General features: G+C 38.3%; 1 protein-coding gene across 3 annotated transcripts in view; it reads left to right on the top strand.

The window, feature by feature from the left end:
* The window catches only part of ABCB1 (ATP binding cassette subfamily B member 1), a 208,404-nt gene that overhangs the window by 117,720 nt on the left and 75,295 nt on the right, over nucleotides 1-15,389 (top strand). For all 3 annotated transcript variants that reach the window (XM_034964364.4, XM_008976306.6, XM_055114636.3), the window contains one exon: nucleotides 9,233-9,401. In XM_034964364.4, coding sequence (XP_034820255.1) covers nucleotides 9,233-9,401 — 169 coding nt within the window. The remainder of the gene's footprint in view (nucleotides 1-9,232; nucleotides 9,402-15,389) is intronic.

Genomic DNA, 15,389 nt, shown 5'->3' with positions numbered 1-15,389 from the left:
TACTAAACCAATTAAGTCTAACAGCACATGCTTTATAATTCAGTCATAACACAGCAATTTTTTTAAGGTAAGGGAGTGGATAGATTGTCTTGCAAAATGGATTTTAATAAATTGACTATAAAAATAGTTGTAGGTAGGGAAAAAACAGTCATGTGACTTTTACACTGAGGACTCTATGGTTCCCTTATGTGATCTTCTGTGCTACCATTGCTCTTGCCATGACTCCTGCTTTTATTCTATCTCTACGCCCTTTGGAATTTTGGTGAGCTGAGACTATGTACTTGAGTCATTCTTAGACTACTTGAGTAACCAAGTGACAGTTTTCATTGTTACTTTCTTGTATGGAAAGAAGCGTTTAGGTTAAAGTTGTATTTATCCCCAGGATTTCAGTGCTGTCACTTTAAGACTTTCAGTTTTTATTATTTGTAGTTAAATTTTTTTAAACCTTAGGAGTCTTATATTTTAGAAAATTTAACAGACCTACTATATAGAGGCAATGTTATCAATAATTCATTTTAAGGCACAAAAGAATAAAAATATGGAGCTTTAATATAAGGTAGTAGTAATAGCACACATAAAGCACTATGTGCCAAGCATTGTCCTAAGTATTTCATATTTAATCTCATTTAATCCTTACAACTCCTTTTGAGAAAGATATTATTATTATTCCAATTTTACACATGAAGAAACTGGAGCCAGACATGTTCACTTGTCTGAGGATGTACAATGGGGCCAGGATAGAGAGAATATATTCTAAGCCTCTTGATGAAGTACTCTACTACTTAGATAGATTTTCCTCACATCTTTTTCCTGAAAAGTCAACATAGAAAACATTGAATGTAACTTCAATATAAAACTTATAAACACAAGAACATAATAAAAGTTTAACAATATATTGGTGATGTCACTGGCATTGCTTATTAATAATAGTTTTCAGTGAAGACAAAAAACATTGTGTGTTCAGGGTTTCCAAGAAGCCCAGCTTCAGTGATTCACACTAGGAGGACCCAGAGGATTTATGGCTAAGGTTTATTACAACAAAAGGATACAAGGCAAAATCAGCCATGGCAAAAGGCGAGTGGGGAGAAGTCCAGAAGAAACCAGGTGCAAGCTCCTAGAGTTCTCTCCTAATGGAGTCACAGGGCACACTGAATTTCCCCAAGCAATGAGTTAAGACAGCACTTGTAGAATGCTGTTTATCAGAGAAGCTCATTAGAGACTCAGTGCCCAAGGATTTTATTAGGAACTGATCATGTAGGCACCTACCCAGCATGCACCAAAATTTCAGACTCATAGAAGGAAGGCAGAACTGCAGAATGAAGAATCATATTGTTTGTACAGATAGTTTGGCCATACTTATCATTTAGAATGGTGGTAATCCTCCCCAAATCCAAGTTCCAGCCAAGGGCCAACCTTTGTATACAGGCCTTTCTAAACATGGCAGCCTCAGAGCTGCTGTGTTAGCTCTTGTCTGCACACAATGTCTGTTAATTTATTTCCACTATGAGATTTTTTAGCAATCTTAAAAAAGTGATGAAGTAAGGAATAGATTCAAAATTCTATACTAGCCTTTTAAATTTATATCAGACCTTGTTTCAACATTTACAGAAACACAAAAGTAGAATAAAATCTAAAGCAAGTGAGGAAATGTGACACATAGAGCTGGGCTGTAATTTCTACACAAAATGAACTTCTTAGAGATTATACACTCTTGGTCAGGTGCTGTGGCTCACGCCTGTAATCCCAGAACTTTGGAAGGCTAAGGTGTGCAGATCACTTGGGCCCTGAAGTTCAAGACCAGCCTGGGCAACATGACAAAACCCTGTTTATGTGAAAAGTACAAAAATTAGCTGGGCATGGTGGCACATGCCTGTAGTCTCAGCTACTCGGGAGGCTGAGGTGGGAGGATCACTTGAACCCAGGAGGTGGAGATGCAGTGAGCCAAGATTGTGCCACTGCACTCTAGCCTGGGTGACAGAGTGAGACACTGTCTCAAAAAAAAAAAAAAGATTATATATTCTTGCAAGAATTGTGCACTGTAGATTGAACTCTGAGCTTTCTATTATGTGTGTCTTATGGAAACATTAATTTTTTTCTAAATAGATAATACCTAACAATGTTAAGTGTTTCCCTTGTACCAGGCATTTGTTAAATACCCTATGTTTATTGTGTGACATAATCTTCATATAGGGACATAAGTACCTGCAATTTAGGAACTTGTGTTATTCTTGTGTTCCAGATGAAGAAATTGACTTAGAGAAGTTAAGTAATGCATTCAAAATCACAGGGTCACATAGCGACTAAGCAGGGTAGACTCAGATATGCCCAGTTGCTTTTAACAACTGTAATCATTTATGATTGGTTAAACTGTTATTTCTCTGGAATTGAAGAGTTCTTTATTGCTGCTATCTTTTGATCTTATGACCATCTCATCATCAAAGACTACGCCACCTGGCTCAGTATCCTCCCTTTCCACTTTGGTGCTCCAGCCAACTTGGGTGACTTTTATGGTTATATGGATAATCACTCCTTGAGCTTCACAGCTGCAATAATCATAAAAACCTACCTGTGTCTGAATCTGTTTCCTCCTCCTTCTTTCCAGTTATGACAGAGTTTTAGTCTTAAGACTAATCATTCATACTTTGGCTCCTATCTCCTCTGCCTTCTCAGGGACCTTACATCATTATTACCACTCATTCTCTTCTGTATCTTCCATCTTTCCCTCTCAACTGGATCTGTCCCATTGGCATTGACACATCAAGGCACTGATGCCCTTCATGGAGCCACCCCTGCCAGCTCCCTTCACACACAAAAGTGGCCTTTGCGTTCTGTCTTGATTTCACCATTGACTTAGTTCTCAACCTATTGAAGTTTGGCTCCTGTTCCTGTCTCTCTCTACATCCAGTGGACATTTTAAAATTCTATCTTGATCTCTCAGCAGCACTTAGACTTTCTCCTATATTTTTTGTATTTGCTTCTGTTATGTCACAGTTTGCTGATTTTCCTCCAGCTCTTTGGCTTTTTCTTGTGCTGCCCTCGCCTGTAAAGTTAAGTTCCTCAACCCCTTATCACAGGAGTCGGAGATGATGTGGACATTCCTATAGTTCCACAAAGCCATTTTCAAATTTTTTGTATTCTCATGAAAACTCCTTTGTCATTTGAGTTTCATTCTACATAATTATACTATCTTCTATCTATTTTCGGTGGTATCCTCGAATTATACCCCCATTCCTTGAGGACTTTGGCATTTGATTGCTTCTACTTCATTCACCTTATGTTCCTGTTATTCTTCTGAGTATTTTGGTGACCTTACAAATAAGTCTCAACATTCTCTGACTTCTTCAGTTCCAACAACGACGCCCCATAAATTACATGAGTACCTTAGTAAATTGCACGTGTGGACAGGATCTTGGGCTTATTTTCTGGGTGAGCTTTCCTCTATGAAGGTATAAACACACACACACGTATATCAGTCTTTGACCACAACCTGTGATTCCTTCCAGCTCTGCCCTGCCTCTTTATCATCCCTCTTTTGACATTGTGTATTCATTTCCTATTGCTGCTGTAGGAAAATAGCACTCACTTAGTGGCTTAAAACAACACAAGTTTATTACCTTACTGTTCTGGAATCGAAGTTTTACTGGGCTAAAGTCAAGGTATCAGCAGAATTGCATTTCTTCTGGAGGCTCTGTTTCCTTCCCTTTTTCAGCTTCTAGAGGACACTTGCATTTCTAGACTCACAGGCCCTTCCTTGCATCACTCCAACCTCTTACTTCAATCATCACATCTCCTACTGACTCCAGGCCCCTCCTCCCTCTTATAAGCACCCTTGTAATTACATTTGCTCTCCTAGATAATCCAGGGTAATCCCCTATCTGGAGATCTTTTAAATCTGCAAAGTCCCTTTTATCATGTAAAGAAATATATTCACAGGTTCCTGGGATTAGGATTTGGACAGGCTGTGGGGGGAGAATTATTCTGTCTACCACACCCGGTCAAGACTTTACTCTCTCAACTGCTCTTTCATCTCCTAGTATCCCTCCTTCCTTTTTGCTCTTCTAAAAATTTACCCATAGCAGCCACATCATATCACCTTGATCCCTACCTTAAAACCATTAAATGCTTTCCTTTCTGCTTACACAGGAAGTTCAGTGTAAAACCCAGACTCCTTCCTGTCATCACAAAATGCCCTACATATCTGACCTCTGTTATTTCTGACTTTACTGCAGACAAATATTCCCTCTCACTCTGCTCTTGCCACAGTGTTCATTCTATTTGGTCCTTGGGATACAGCAAGCTGGTTTTTACCTAAGTATCTTTGCATTGGCTCTTCCTGCCTGGAATGCACTGTCCCCAGATCATCACAGGATGAACTGTATCCTTCCTGTCACTGAAGTCTCATCATGGATGTTACCTCCTGAGAAAGACATTCTCTGACCAGCCAATCTAAACCAGGTGACCCTGCCTGTCTCTGTGTCATACCATGTATGGCTTTTCTCCTGAATATTTATCACTGTCTGATTTCTTTTTTATGTGTTTGTCTTCTCTCTGAAGGTAGGCTCCGTGGAGGCAGGAGATTTTTTGTATATTTTGTTCTCTACTATAACCCAAATGCCCTAGAATGGTGCCTGGAACTTTCATAGGAACTTAAATATTGAATGAATGTTGAATACATCTATTCCCCCTTTTAGTGTATGCACTAGAGTGTATGCTTTGTGAGGATAGATAGCTTTTCTTACTCACTGTTGTTACCAGTACCTAGAACCAAGCCTGACCTTATTAGGTTCTTTCAAATATTTGAAAGATATTTTAAAATATTCACATATCCCTTGAATGTTAAATGAATAAATGAATGAATTAATTCTCTCTCAAATCCAAGTCATGTTTGCCATCTAATCTGGTGAATGTTACCTAAACCTCTCTCCTGTCAGTACCTTCTACTTCTTTGCCCTGGGAAGCCCAGTCTTTGGCATTAGGCACTGATTTGCCTTTTATGTGGTTCTGGTTCACCTTCTCTCTCTTTCCTTTTAGCGTCTAATCAAACTTTCTTTCTTTCTTTCTTTCTTTCTTTCTCTCTCTCTCCCTCTCTCTCTCTCTCTCTCCTCTCTCTCTCTCTCTCTTTCTTTTTTTAGGTCTTAACTCTGTCACCCAGGCTGGAGTACAGTGGTATGATCACAGCTCACTGCAGGTTCAACCACCCAGGCTTAAGTGATCCTCCCACCCCAGCCTCTGGAGTAGCTAGGACCCCAGGCACATGCCATCACACCCAAACAATTTTTAAATTTTTTTGTAGAGAGAGGGTCTCCTATGTTGCCCAGGCTGTACCAAACTCCTGGGCTCAAGCGATCCTCCTGCCCTCAGCCTCCCAAAGTGTTGGGATTACAGATGTGAGCCATCATGCCCAGCGCATTTCCTCTTTTAAAAGCTCCAATTACAATTAGTTTATACTTCTATTTTACATTTCACCTGGTTACAACGTTTTTTAGTCTGCCTGCTTTTTGACTTTATGAGAGTGAAAAGTCTTGTTAATTATTGTATTTTCAAAACCAGTAACATTATCTGCTTATATCATATATTTGCATATTGTATGCTCAATAAGTTTCTTGTATTCTCATTTTTACCCTCATAACAGCTATGTAAGGTTTTCTGTATGTATGAATATTTTCCTCATTTTGTAAATTCAGAAACTGAGACTCAAGGTTGTTAAGATTTTTTTCCCCTAAAGTCTCCTTCCTAATAAACTACAGAGCGAGGGCATTTGACTGAGGCTTTTGTCCTACTCAGCATTATGTTACCACTTTCTTCAAATCTTCCCACCCCCTTCTCTCTAGAAATCAATCTTGCTTCATGTCATTAAGAAATATGAGGTTCTAGCATCTATAAGGAACCTAAACAAATTTACAAAGAAAAAACAAACAACCCAATAAAAAGATGGGCAAAGGACATGAATAGAGACTTCTTAAAAGACATGTGGCCAACAATTATATAATAAAAGCTCAACATCACTGATCATTAGAGAAATGCAAATCAAAACCACTGTGAGAAACCATTTAACACCAGTCAGAATGGCTATTATTACAAAGTAAAAAAATAACAGATGCTGGCAAGGTTGTGGAAAAAAAGGAACATTTATACACTGTTCAGCCATTGTGGAAGACAGTGTGGTGATTCCTCAAAGACCTAAAGACAGAAATACCATTTGACCTATTACTGGGTGTATACCCAAAGGAATATAAATCATTGTATTATAAAGACACATGCATTGTATGTTCATTGCAGCACTATTCACAATAGCAAAGACATGGAATCAACCTAAATGGCCATCAATTATAGACTGGATAAAGAAAACGTGGTACACATAAAGCATTGAACACCATGCAGCCATAAAAAGAAACGAGATCACGTCCTTTGCAGGGCATGGCTGGAGCTGGAGGCCATTATCCTTAGCAAACTAATACAGGAACAGAAAACCAAACACCACATGTTCTCACTTAAAAGTGGGAGCTAAATGATGAGAACACATGGACACCTACAGGGGAACAACACACACTGGGTCCTTTCGGAGGGTGGAGTGTGGGAGGAGGGAGAGGATCAGGAAAAATAACTAACGAGTACTAGGCTTAATAGCTGGGTGATGAAATAATCTGTACAACAACCCCCCATGAAACAAGTTTACGTATGTAACAAACCTGTATTTGTACCCATGAACTTAAAAGTTAAAATAAACAAATAAAAAATAATAAAAAAAAAAAAAAGGAAATATGAGGTTCTGAACTCTTTCAATTTTCTGTCTTTATTCCTGGAAAATTAGTACTCACTTTAATCTCCTTCCTTCTAGTCTAAGATTAAGAGATGTAATTCCAATTTTCCCAGCTCAGTGAGGGGTGTCTTTTGATCAGTCAGCTATTTCTGTTTCCACACTTTACACCCCAAACTTGAGGGTCCCCAGTCTTTTTTAAGCACATTGTGCTCTTTTCTGTCTCAGTTTACTTTTCTTTTTGGCTTAAATGCCTTTTTTTTTTTTTTTTTTTTTTTTGAGACAGAGTCTCACTCTGTCGCCCAGGCTGGAGTGCAGTGGTGCGATCTCGGCTCACTGCAAGCTCCGCCTCCCAGGTTCACACCATTCTCCTGCCTCAGCCTCCCGAGTAGCTGGGATTACAGGAGCCTGCCACCACATCCGGCTAATTTCCTTTTTTGTATTTTTAATAGAGACGGGGTTTCACTGTGTTAGCCAGGATGGTATTGATCTCCTGACCTCGTGATCTGCCCGCCTTGGCCTCCCAAAGTGCTGGGATTACAGGTGTGAGCCACCGCACCCAGCTACACTTGGTAAACTTTCAAAGCTGGAAGGAAGCATCACCTCTTTTATCATATGAAGCCTTTTCACAAAGGAGGGAATGATGATTGACTCAGTTTTATGTCTATTCTATACACTGTGCTGTCAAAGCATGCAGAGCATGTATTGCATACACATTTTTCTTTAATCTCTCTGAAGGCAGAGTTATATCTTTGGCATTTATCTCTGGATTTTATCTGTCATTGAATAGGCATTCAGTAAATGTCTACTTTCATGATCCACTTATTTTTATTATGGCCAGTGACAGTTCTGGAGGTAAAATGTCCTGTATTGGTGGTGATGGGAGAAATTTTTTCATATCAACTATCTTCTCTTCCTGTACTAAGGAGTTTGATATTTTATCTACTTTAATATAATCTCTAAAAGAAGACCTCTTCCCTTTCATTTTTGTTTAAGGAAGCAGATGAATTCTTATCTAAGACAAAGTACGTAGTGCAAAATTTAGCCAGTGTTTCAATGAAATATGAAAAAATATGCCAAAACGTGTTGTCCCATTAATGTTTTAATCTGTAAATATGATGATGTTTTTAGATCATCAACCCATAAATAACATGGAAAGTTATGCCATGAACCCAAACTTAAGCTCATTTGATAACACTTTTAAGAGCTAGAAAAAGGGTAAATGCAAATACTTAAGTATCTATTAGATACCCTTTTTTACACACCATATCTTAATTTTCATTAATTATTTCATAATTAGGCTTTACTTTTTATCTCCTGCTTTATGGACTGCCATTCATTACTGGTAATAACCATTCTTTATTTCTCCACTCGGCAGGCCAGTACCAAATCCCCCAGTTGCTACTGTAAGATTCATGTAAGCTAACTCTAGGATTGGTTTCTATCCCCTTGTGAAGTATAAGTAAGTTCTAAAATCTTGCTGTCTGTGGCTATGTCTTTTTTGCTGCCTAATCTTTGTTTTGGTTTATATTTCCTGCCTAGGCCTATGATTTTTTTACCCAGTTTCCTCCCTGCATTACAAACCTGTTGCCTACAGCTACACCTTGCATCCACATGTTAACCTTCTGCCCTGGGATTTATCCATAGACACCCACAGCTGGCTTTACCCCATTTCTGTTTTTTTTCCCTTTGGTTTTCTTTCAATCCTTAGCTAGTTCCTTGAGTTATAGGGAAGCAGTATTAATCACTTCCCAAGGGGGCCCTGAGCCCATTCCTCTTAACTGTGTCCTTTTCCTGTAACTTTTTGGGTTCAGAGAAGCTTTTCTTTCCTTCCTATGACCTGCCTACATTTAAAGAGATTATGCAGATCTCCAATGTAGGTCATTCATTATTGCCATATTCTGTCTTCTCAGAAAAAATGTTCCTTGACAAGCATGCATCAGACTCATTCCTTTCTTTTTTCTGCTCATTCTTGAGGCCTAATTATCTTCAAATCATTTTACCTTTATACCAGTTCCATTGTGTGGCAGGTCTTTAACCCAAACCACTTTCTTAAAGCAACACAACGTTTCCTCCATGGTATCCTCAGAGGGGCCTTTGGCATTCAAGTTTTTGCCCATGAGATGATAAGTGGCTTCTATTCTTAGAAACTAGAGCAACAAATACTATATTATAGTACCATTAAATACTTTTACAGTTTCCCAGAATGTCCCATCCTTCTCATTAGACTTCATATAAGAAGACAGACCAAGTCCAATATGAAGAATTAGGCCAGAACTCAATGGAAGAATCAAATGTCCATTTCTTATTAGACTATTGCAATAATTTAGCAAAGGTAGAGGGTGTCTTGGACTAGGGTGGTATCAGTAGTAGTCTGAAAAATGTTTGGATTTTGGATATATTTTGAAGGAAAAGCAAATCTTCCATGAAACTGTACTAATTTTTCCTCTGCTATTCTTTTTTCTCTCTTTTTAGTTTCGCTATTCAAATTGGCTTGACAAGTTGTATATGGTGGTGGGAACTTTGGCTGCCATCATCCATGGGGCTGGACTTCCTCTCATGATGCTGGTGTTTGGAGAAATGACAGATATCTTTGCAAATGCAGGAAATTTAGAAGATCTGATGTCAAACATCACTAATAGAAGTAAGTATTGTTTGTGTACCAATTTTATTGGAAACTTGCAGCAAAAACAAGCACTTAGAGTGATGTTTATGGATTCTTTACTAAATACACATTAGTGTGTTTAGTCCTGTAGGAGGCAGACAGTCTGAGTTATAATTCATATTTGTAGTGAGTTAGAAAAGATAATATTTACAAGCATTACAACACACAACTGAAGTGCCAGCAGAGATATGTAGAAAAAGAGAGAGCCCTGTGAAGTCAGAAATATTCTGGAAAGCTTCAAGAAGAAATATAGGAACTTAATTAGAACCTTGAATGATAAGTAGGAATCTGTTGTGAGATTTCCTAACAGATTGAACATGGGTGTAAGACGAAAAGTCGGGGATGATTCTAAAGTTTTTAGCCCTAGAAACTGGGAGGATGCAGTTACTATCAACAGAAATGAGAGATGGAGAAGGAGAGTGGATTTGAGCAATAAATCCCAGAAATTTAGTTTTGGACATTGTTATATGTTGGGCTTTCTGGAAGTAGATGCAGGAATGGAAAAGTGGGGCAAAATTGTGTGTGTGTGTGTGTGGGGGGGGTATTTTAGGATAGGATAAATAATAGCTTGTAGCTTGTTTTGTGTGTTAATGGAAATGATCCAAACGAAAGGAGAAAGTGATGTTTGAATGAAAGATGGAAGAGATTTGCTGAGTGATATCCTTGAGAAAGAATGGAATCCAGTGCTGAGGAGGAAAACAGTAACAGGTGGGAAAAGTGAATTTGAGTGTCAGTACCCAGTGGTGGGTAGATGAGAAGGTGAGAATCTGTGGAATTTTTCTCCTGATAACTTTAGTTTTCTCAGTGAAGTAGGAAGCAGGAGAATTGGCTGATAGAGACAGAGAAAACAGATGTAACACAGCTCTCAAGGAAAGTGGGAAAGTGAATAGACTACAGAAATAATCTGGGTGTAACATACATATTCTTTCCTCTCTCTCTCTCTCTCTCTTTCTCGATTGGGGAGGAATGGGTTGATATCTCTGAGTTTCCTAGGTTACCTCTGGTCAAGCCTAGATTGATTTAAACTGAGCTACTCAAAAACTTACAATCCAGTTTGCACTCAGGTGGTCAAATGTTGAAAATGCCTGTTTGAGAACGTACTTGAAAATGTAGTGATACCACTTAGCTTACAAGGACCTTTCAACTTTTGAACTTTCAAATTTCTGATGAATGCAATGAATTGCTTCCCCAGAAACATGCACATGAATATTCATACCAATCTCGGGTATATACGGATCTTTTGATATTTGTCAGTGGGTCCTCAGAACCACTTCGTGATCCTAAAAAGTACATTGTTTACCCTGAGATAGAACTACTTCAATTCTGTGGATGCAGGTAATGAGCTGGGCCAGAAAAATTTTTGTATGTTTGAGCTATGTAAAATTCTTATGCTTTATTACATCCTTTCACGGCATTCAAAGGGACCTGCAGAAAGATGCTGCACCACCTCTGAACTGGTACCTTTCTTTTACACCATTCATCAGAGGAAGTCCTCAATGCTTTCTGAATTCATTAGTTCCTATACTTGCTATATTGGCCAATATTCTGTGGCGTTAGCTCTCTTACTGCTTCATAGTGGAAGAATCAAATACTTCATCACTCTCTGGTGGCTCAGCAGACCTAATGGGTACATCTCTGTCCATCCAGATCTTGCTCACTTTTTAATGACTTCCCAGCCTTGAGAACTGTGGGAAATAAATTTCTATTGTTTGTATGTTAATACATACAGTTTATGTATTTTGTTATATCATCCCAAATGGACTAAGACACACAGTAAACTCACTTACTTAATAGCATGCATGAGTTCCCAAACAGATGATGATCTAGTTGTGAAGACTAGCTCCTTTCTGGATAGGCCCATGTGTCTGTATGCCTATCAAAATCTCCTAGGTTAAACAGGGGCCACATCACCACAGCTTGCCAGCTGGTAATTTAGATTTCCATCTTCATAGATATCTAGTTTCTAGGTGAGGTTGTAATTCACATTGCAGTCCTTGCCAGTCATTCTCATTCAGCTCACTCTTCTAGTCTCGAGAACGGGAAAGAGAAAGCTTAGAGAAATATTTGAAAGTTTTCTTTTGTTATTCTCTTAAGAGGTGGTATATTTAGTGGTTAGCGAACATACTCTGGAGTTGGACTGCCTGGCTCAAAAACCACACCCTTACCAATTTTTAATTTTGAGGTTTAGGGAATTTATTCATACTTTAGTTATTAAGTTGGATAACAATAGAACCTACTTCTCAGGATGGTTGTGATATTTAAGTGGATTCATTCATTGAAGAATCACAGAACAAAGTCTAGTCATAAGAAGTACTCAACAAATATTAGTTACTGTTATTATCAACAGGCTTTCATGTTCCTCACAAATGAAATTACATAACTTGCAATGATGATATGGTTCCTTATATAATTTCTTCTTTACAAAATTCTGTGATACTACCTCAATTTTCATAGTTGTTGAAAGTTTGGGACATACCCAAAGTTACTCAGTACCTATTATATGATGTGAATAATCATCCCTTTAAGTAGAATTTCCTTGGTTACCAGCCATGCCTTTCAGGGAAGGTAGGTATCCTCCAACTATGACCCCTGGGCTAATTTGGCCTGCTGCCTCTTTTTGTACAGGGTGTGAACTAAGAATGGATTTTACATTTTGAAATCATTGAAAAAAAATCAAAAGAAGAAATTATATTTTGTGACCCGTGGAAATTATGTGAAATTTAAATTTCAGTACCTGTAAATAAAGTTTAATGAAATGTAGCTACACCTATTCATTTACATTTTATGAATGTAAGCAGCCTATGGCTGCTTCTATGCCACAATGACACAGTAGAGTAGTTGTGCAAACCGTATGGTCTGCAGAGCCTAAGATATTTACTATCTGGCCCTTTATAGAAAAAGGTTGCCGATCTCTGAAGTAGGGTATTGAGTGAGGGGTTGTTATCTTCAGTCAATCCATCAATTAATTTGTATTAGAGCATTCTGTGTGCCAGTCACAGTACATGCCCTCATCATTCCCAACTCTTGAGGAGCTTAGTGTAATGGGAGGGATGGACAAGGGTGAACCATAAATACAGTCGAATTTGATTAGTGATATAATACAGAGATAAATAAAATTCATTGGAAAAAGAGAGAAAGGACACCTGACTCCATATGGAGGAATCATGGGAGGCTTCCAAGAGGAGGTGATAACCAAATATGGTCAGCATCTATCTCCTACACAAAGTGTACCTATTCTGTGTAACAGATGAAACCATTTCAAAATAAAGATTAAATAAGTAAGATTAATATCCTTCCCTCACTGCCACTCCTTATTTCCACTCCCCTCACCATTATCTATCCTTCCACGCCTTTCCAAAGACAGCATGCTATCTTTACTGTGATTTTCACTTTAGGACGCTTACTACACTATCACTAATCTGCTTGTCTGCAGATTCAGACTGCCAGATACCCTCAAGTCTGCCTGGAAAGCAGGGAATAGCATCAAAGGTTTTGATGCTTGTCCCAGAGATGAGGGCAAACATGCTCTGTCATGCCTGTGGAGGGAGAACCAGCCTACTAAATTCTTGGGGCCCGAGATACAGTCAGATCATTCTTTTTGCCCTTCCCTAGGCAGAACCTCATTATCTCTCCATGGGGGTGGACTAGATACCAGAGCCTCCTTATTGGAGAAGTAGTCCTTGCTTAAGGGGACTTGGACTTGCGGAGGCTCTTGAAAGCCTGGGGGTTTTTACAATAAACATAGGATCTAATTAGACAGCTCTAAAACCTTCTTCAGTAAGCAGATCCTTCTCTGTTGCTGCAATAGAACCCTTGTAAGTTTTCTCGTCCCAATACTTTGCCTTAATTAACAGATATCAGCTTTTGTTCTGCTGTTTTACTGTGGACCAGATTTCCTGACAGCCACTCCCATCTATCTCTGGTTTAATTATAGAATATGTGTAGCCTTTGCCTTAAAATCTCTGATGACTGGAGCCTAGGGAACTCTCTGATTCTGTCATATCGCTTTTTTTTTTTGTAAACAAAGCTTAATCACTGATGAATTTCTGTAGTATTCTGTGAATTCTCATCTTCCTAATGAGACTGGCCACTATCTGGAAATGATCCTAGATAAAGGCGATTGTGGTTTTAAATGTGTTGTGGTGAAGACGGCAGGTGGGGTGCATGTAAAATGACATCCAGGCAGTTGAAGAAATGACACTAAATCTTGGCATAAAGAACAGGACTAGAAGCTGGGTGTGGTGGTGTGTGCCTGCAGTACCAGCTATTGGAGAGGCTGAGGTGGGAGGATCACTTGAGGTCAGAAGTTCAAGGCTAGCCTGGGCAAGATAGTGAGAGTTTGTCTCTAATAAAACTTAAAAGGTTAAAAAATGATAAAATGTAAGGAGGAGGTGGAACAAGATAGCCAAACAAAGGCCTCCAGAAATCATCCCCCCCCTCCCCCATCCCTACAGGAACACCAAATTGAACAACTATTCACAAAACAAAGCACCTTCATAAGAACTAAAAACCAGGTGAGCGACCACACTATTTGGTTTTAACATCATATTAAGGAAAGAGGCACTGAAGAAGGTAGGAAAGAGAGTCTTGAATTGCCTGCACCACTCTTCCCCTCCCTCACCAGCAGCACATACTGAAGAATCAATCACAGTCTCTTAATAGCAAAATTGATCAAGCAGAAGGAAGAATTAGTGAGCTTGAAGACAGGCTATTTGAAATACACACACTCAGAGGAGACAAAAGAAAAAAGAATAAAAAAGAATGAAGCATGCCCACAAGACCTACAAAATAGCCTTAAAAGGGTAAATCCAAGAGTTATTGGCCTTAAAGAGGAGGTAGACAGAGAGATTAGAGTAGAAAGTTTATTTAAAAGGGTAATAACACAGAATTTCCCAAGCCTACAGAAAGATACCAGTATTCAAGTACGAGAATGTTGTGGAACACCAAGCATATTTAACTCAAATAAGACTACCTCAAGATATTTAACAATCAAATTCCCAAAAGTCAAGGATAAAGAAAGGATCCTAAAAGGAGCAAGAGAAAAGGAACAAATAACATACAAAGGAGCTCCAACATGTCTGGAAGCAGACTTCTCAGTGGAAACTTTACGGGTCTGAAGAGAGTAGCGTGACATATTTAAAGTGCTGAAAGAAAAACACTTTTTATCCTAAAATAGTATATCCAATGAAAATATCCTTCAAACATGAAGGAGAAATAAATACTTTCCCAGATGAACAAAAGCTGAGGGATTTATTCAACACCAGACCTGTCTAGACAAGAAATGCTAAAGGGAGTTCTTTAATCAGAAAGAAAATGATGTTAATGAACAATAAGAAATCATCTGAAGGTACAAAACTCACTGGTAATAATAAGTACTCAGAAAAACACAGAATATTACAACACTGTAATTGTGGTGTATAACTTACTCATATCTTGAGTAGAAAGGCTAAAAAATGAACCTATCATAAATAATAACTACAATAACTGTTCAAGACACAGTCTAATAAGATATAAACAGATACAGATATAAAAAGTAGGGAGCTGAAGTTAAAGTGTAGAGTTTGTATTAGTTTTCCCTTTGCTTGTTTGTGTATGTAATCAGCATTAAGTTGCCATCAGTTTAAAAATGAGTTATATGATATCATTTGCACACCTGATGGTAACCTCAAATAAAATAACATACAGCAGATACATAAAAAATTAAAAGCAAGACATTAAAACATACCACCAGAGAAGATCATCTTCACTAAAAGGAAGACAAGAAAGAAGGAAAGAAGGAAGAGAAGATCACAAAAAACAACAAACAAAATGGCAGGAGTAAGTCTTTACTTATCAATAATAACATTGAATCTAAATGGACTAAATTCTCTAATCAAAAGACATAGAGTGGCTGAATGGATTAAAAAAAACACATTAAAATATTATTCAAGACCAAATGGGGTTTATCCCAGGGATGCAAGGATTGTT

This window comes from Pan paniscus, chromosome 6 (genome assembly GCF_029289425.2).
Source record: "Pan paniscus chromosome 6, NHGRI_mPanPan1-v2.0_pri, whole genome shotgun sequence".
Lineage (NCBI taxonomy): Eukaryota > Metazoa > Chordata > Mammalia > Primates > Hominidae > Pan > Pan paniscus.
Note: the sequence above shows the minus strand (reverse complement) of the source record. Positions and strands in the feature narration are given on the sequence as shown.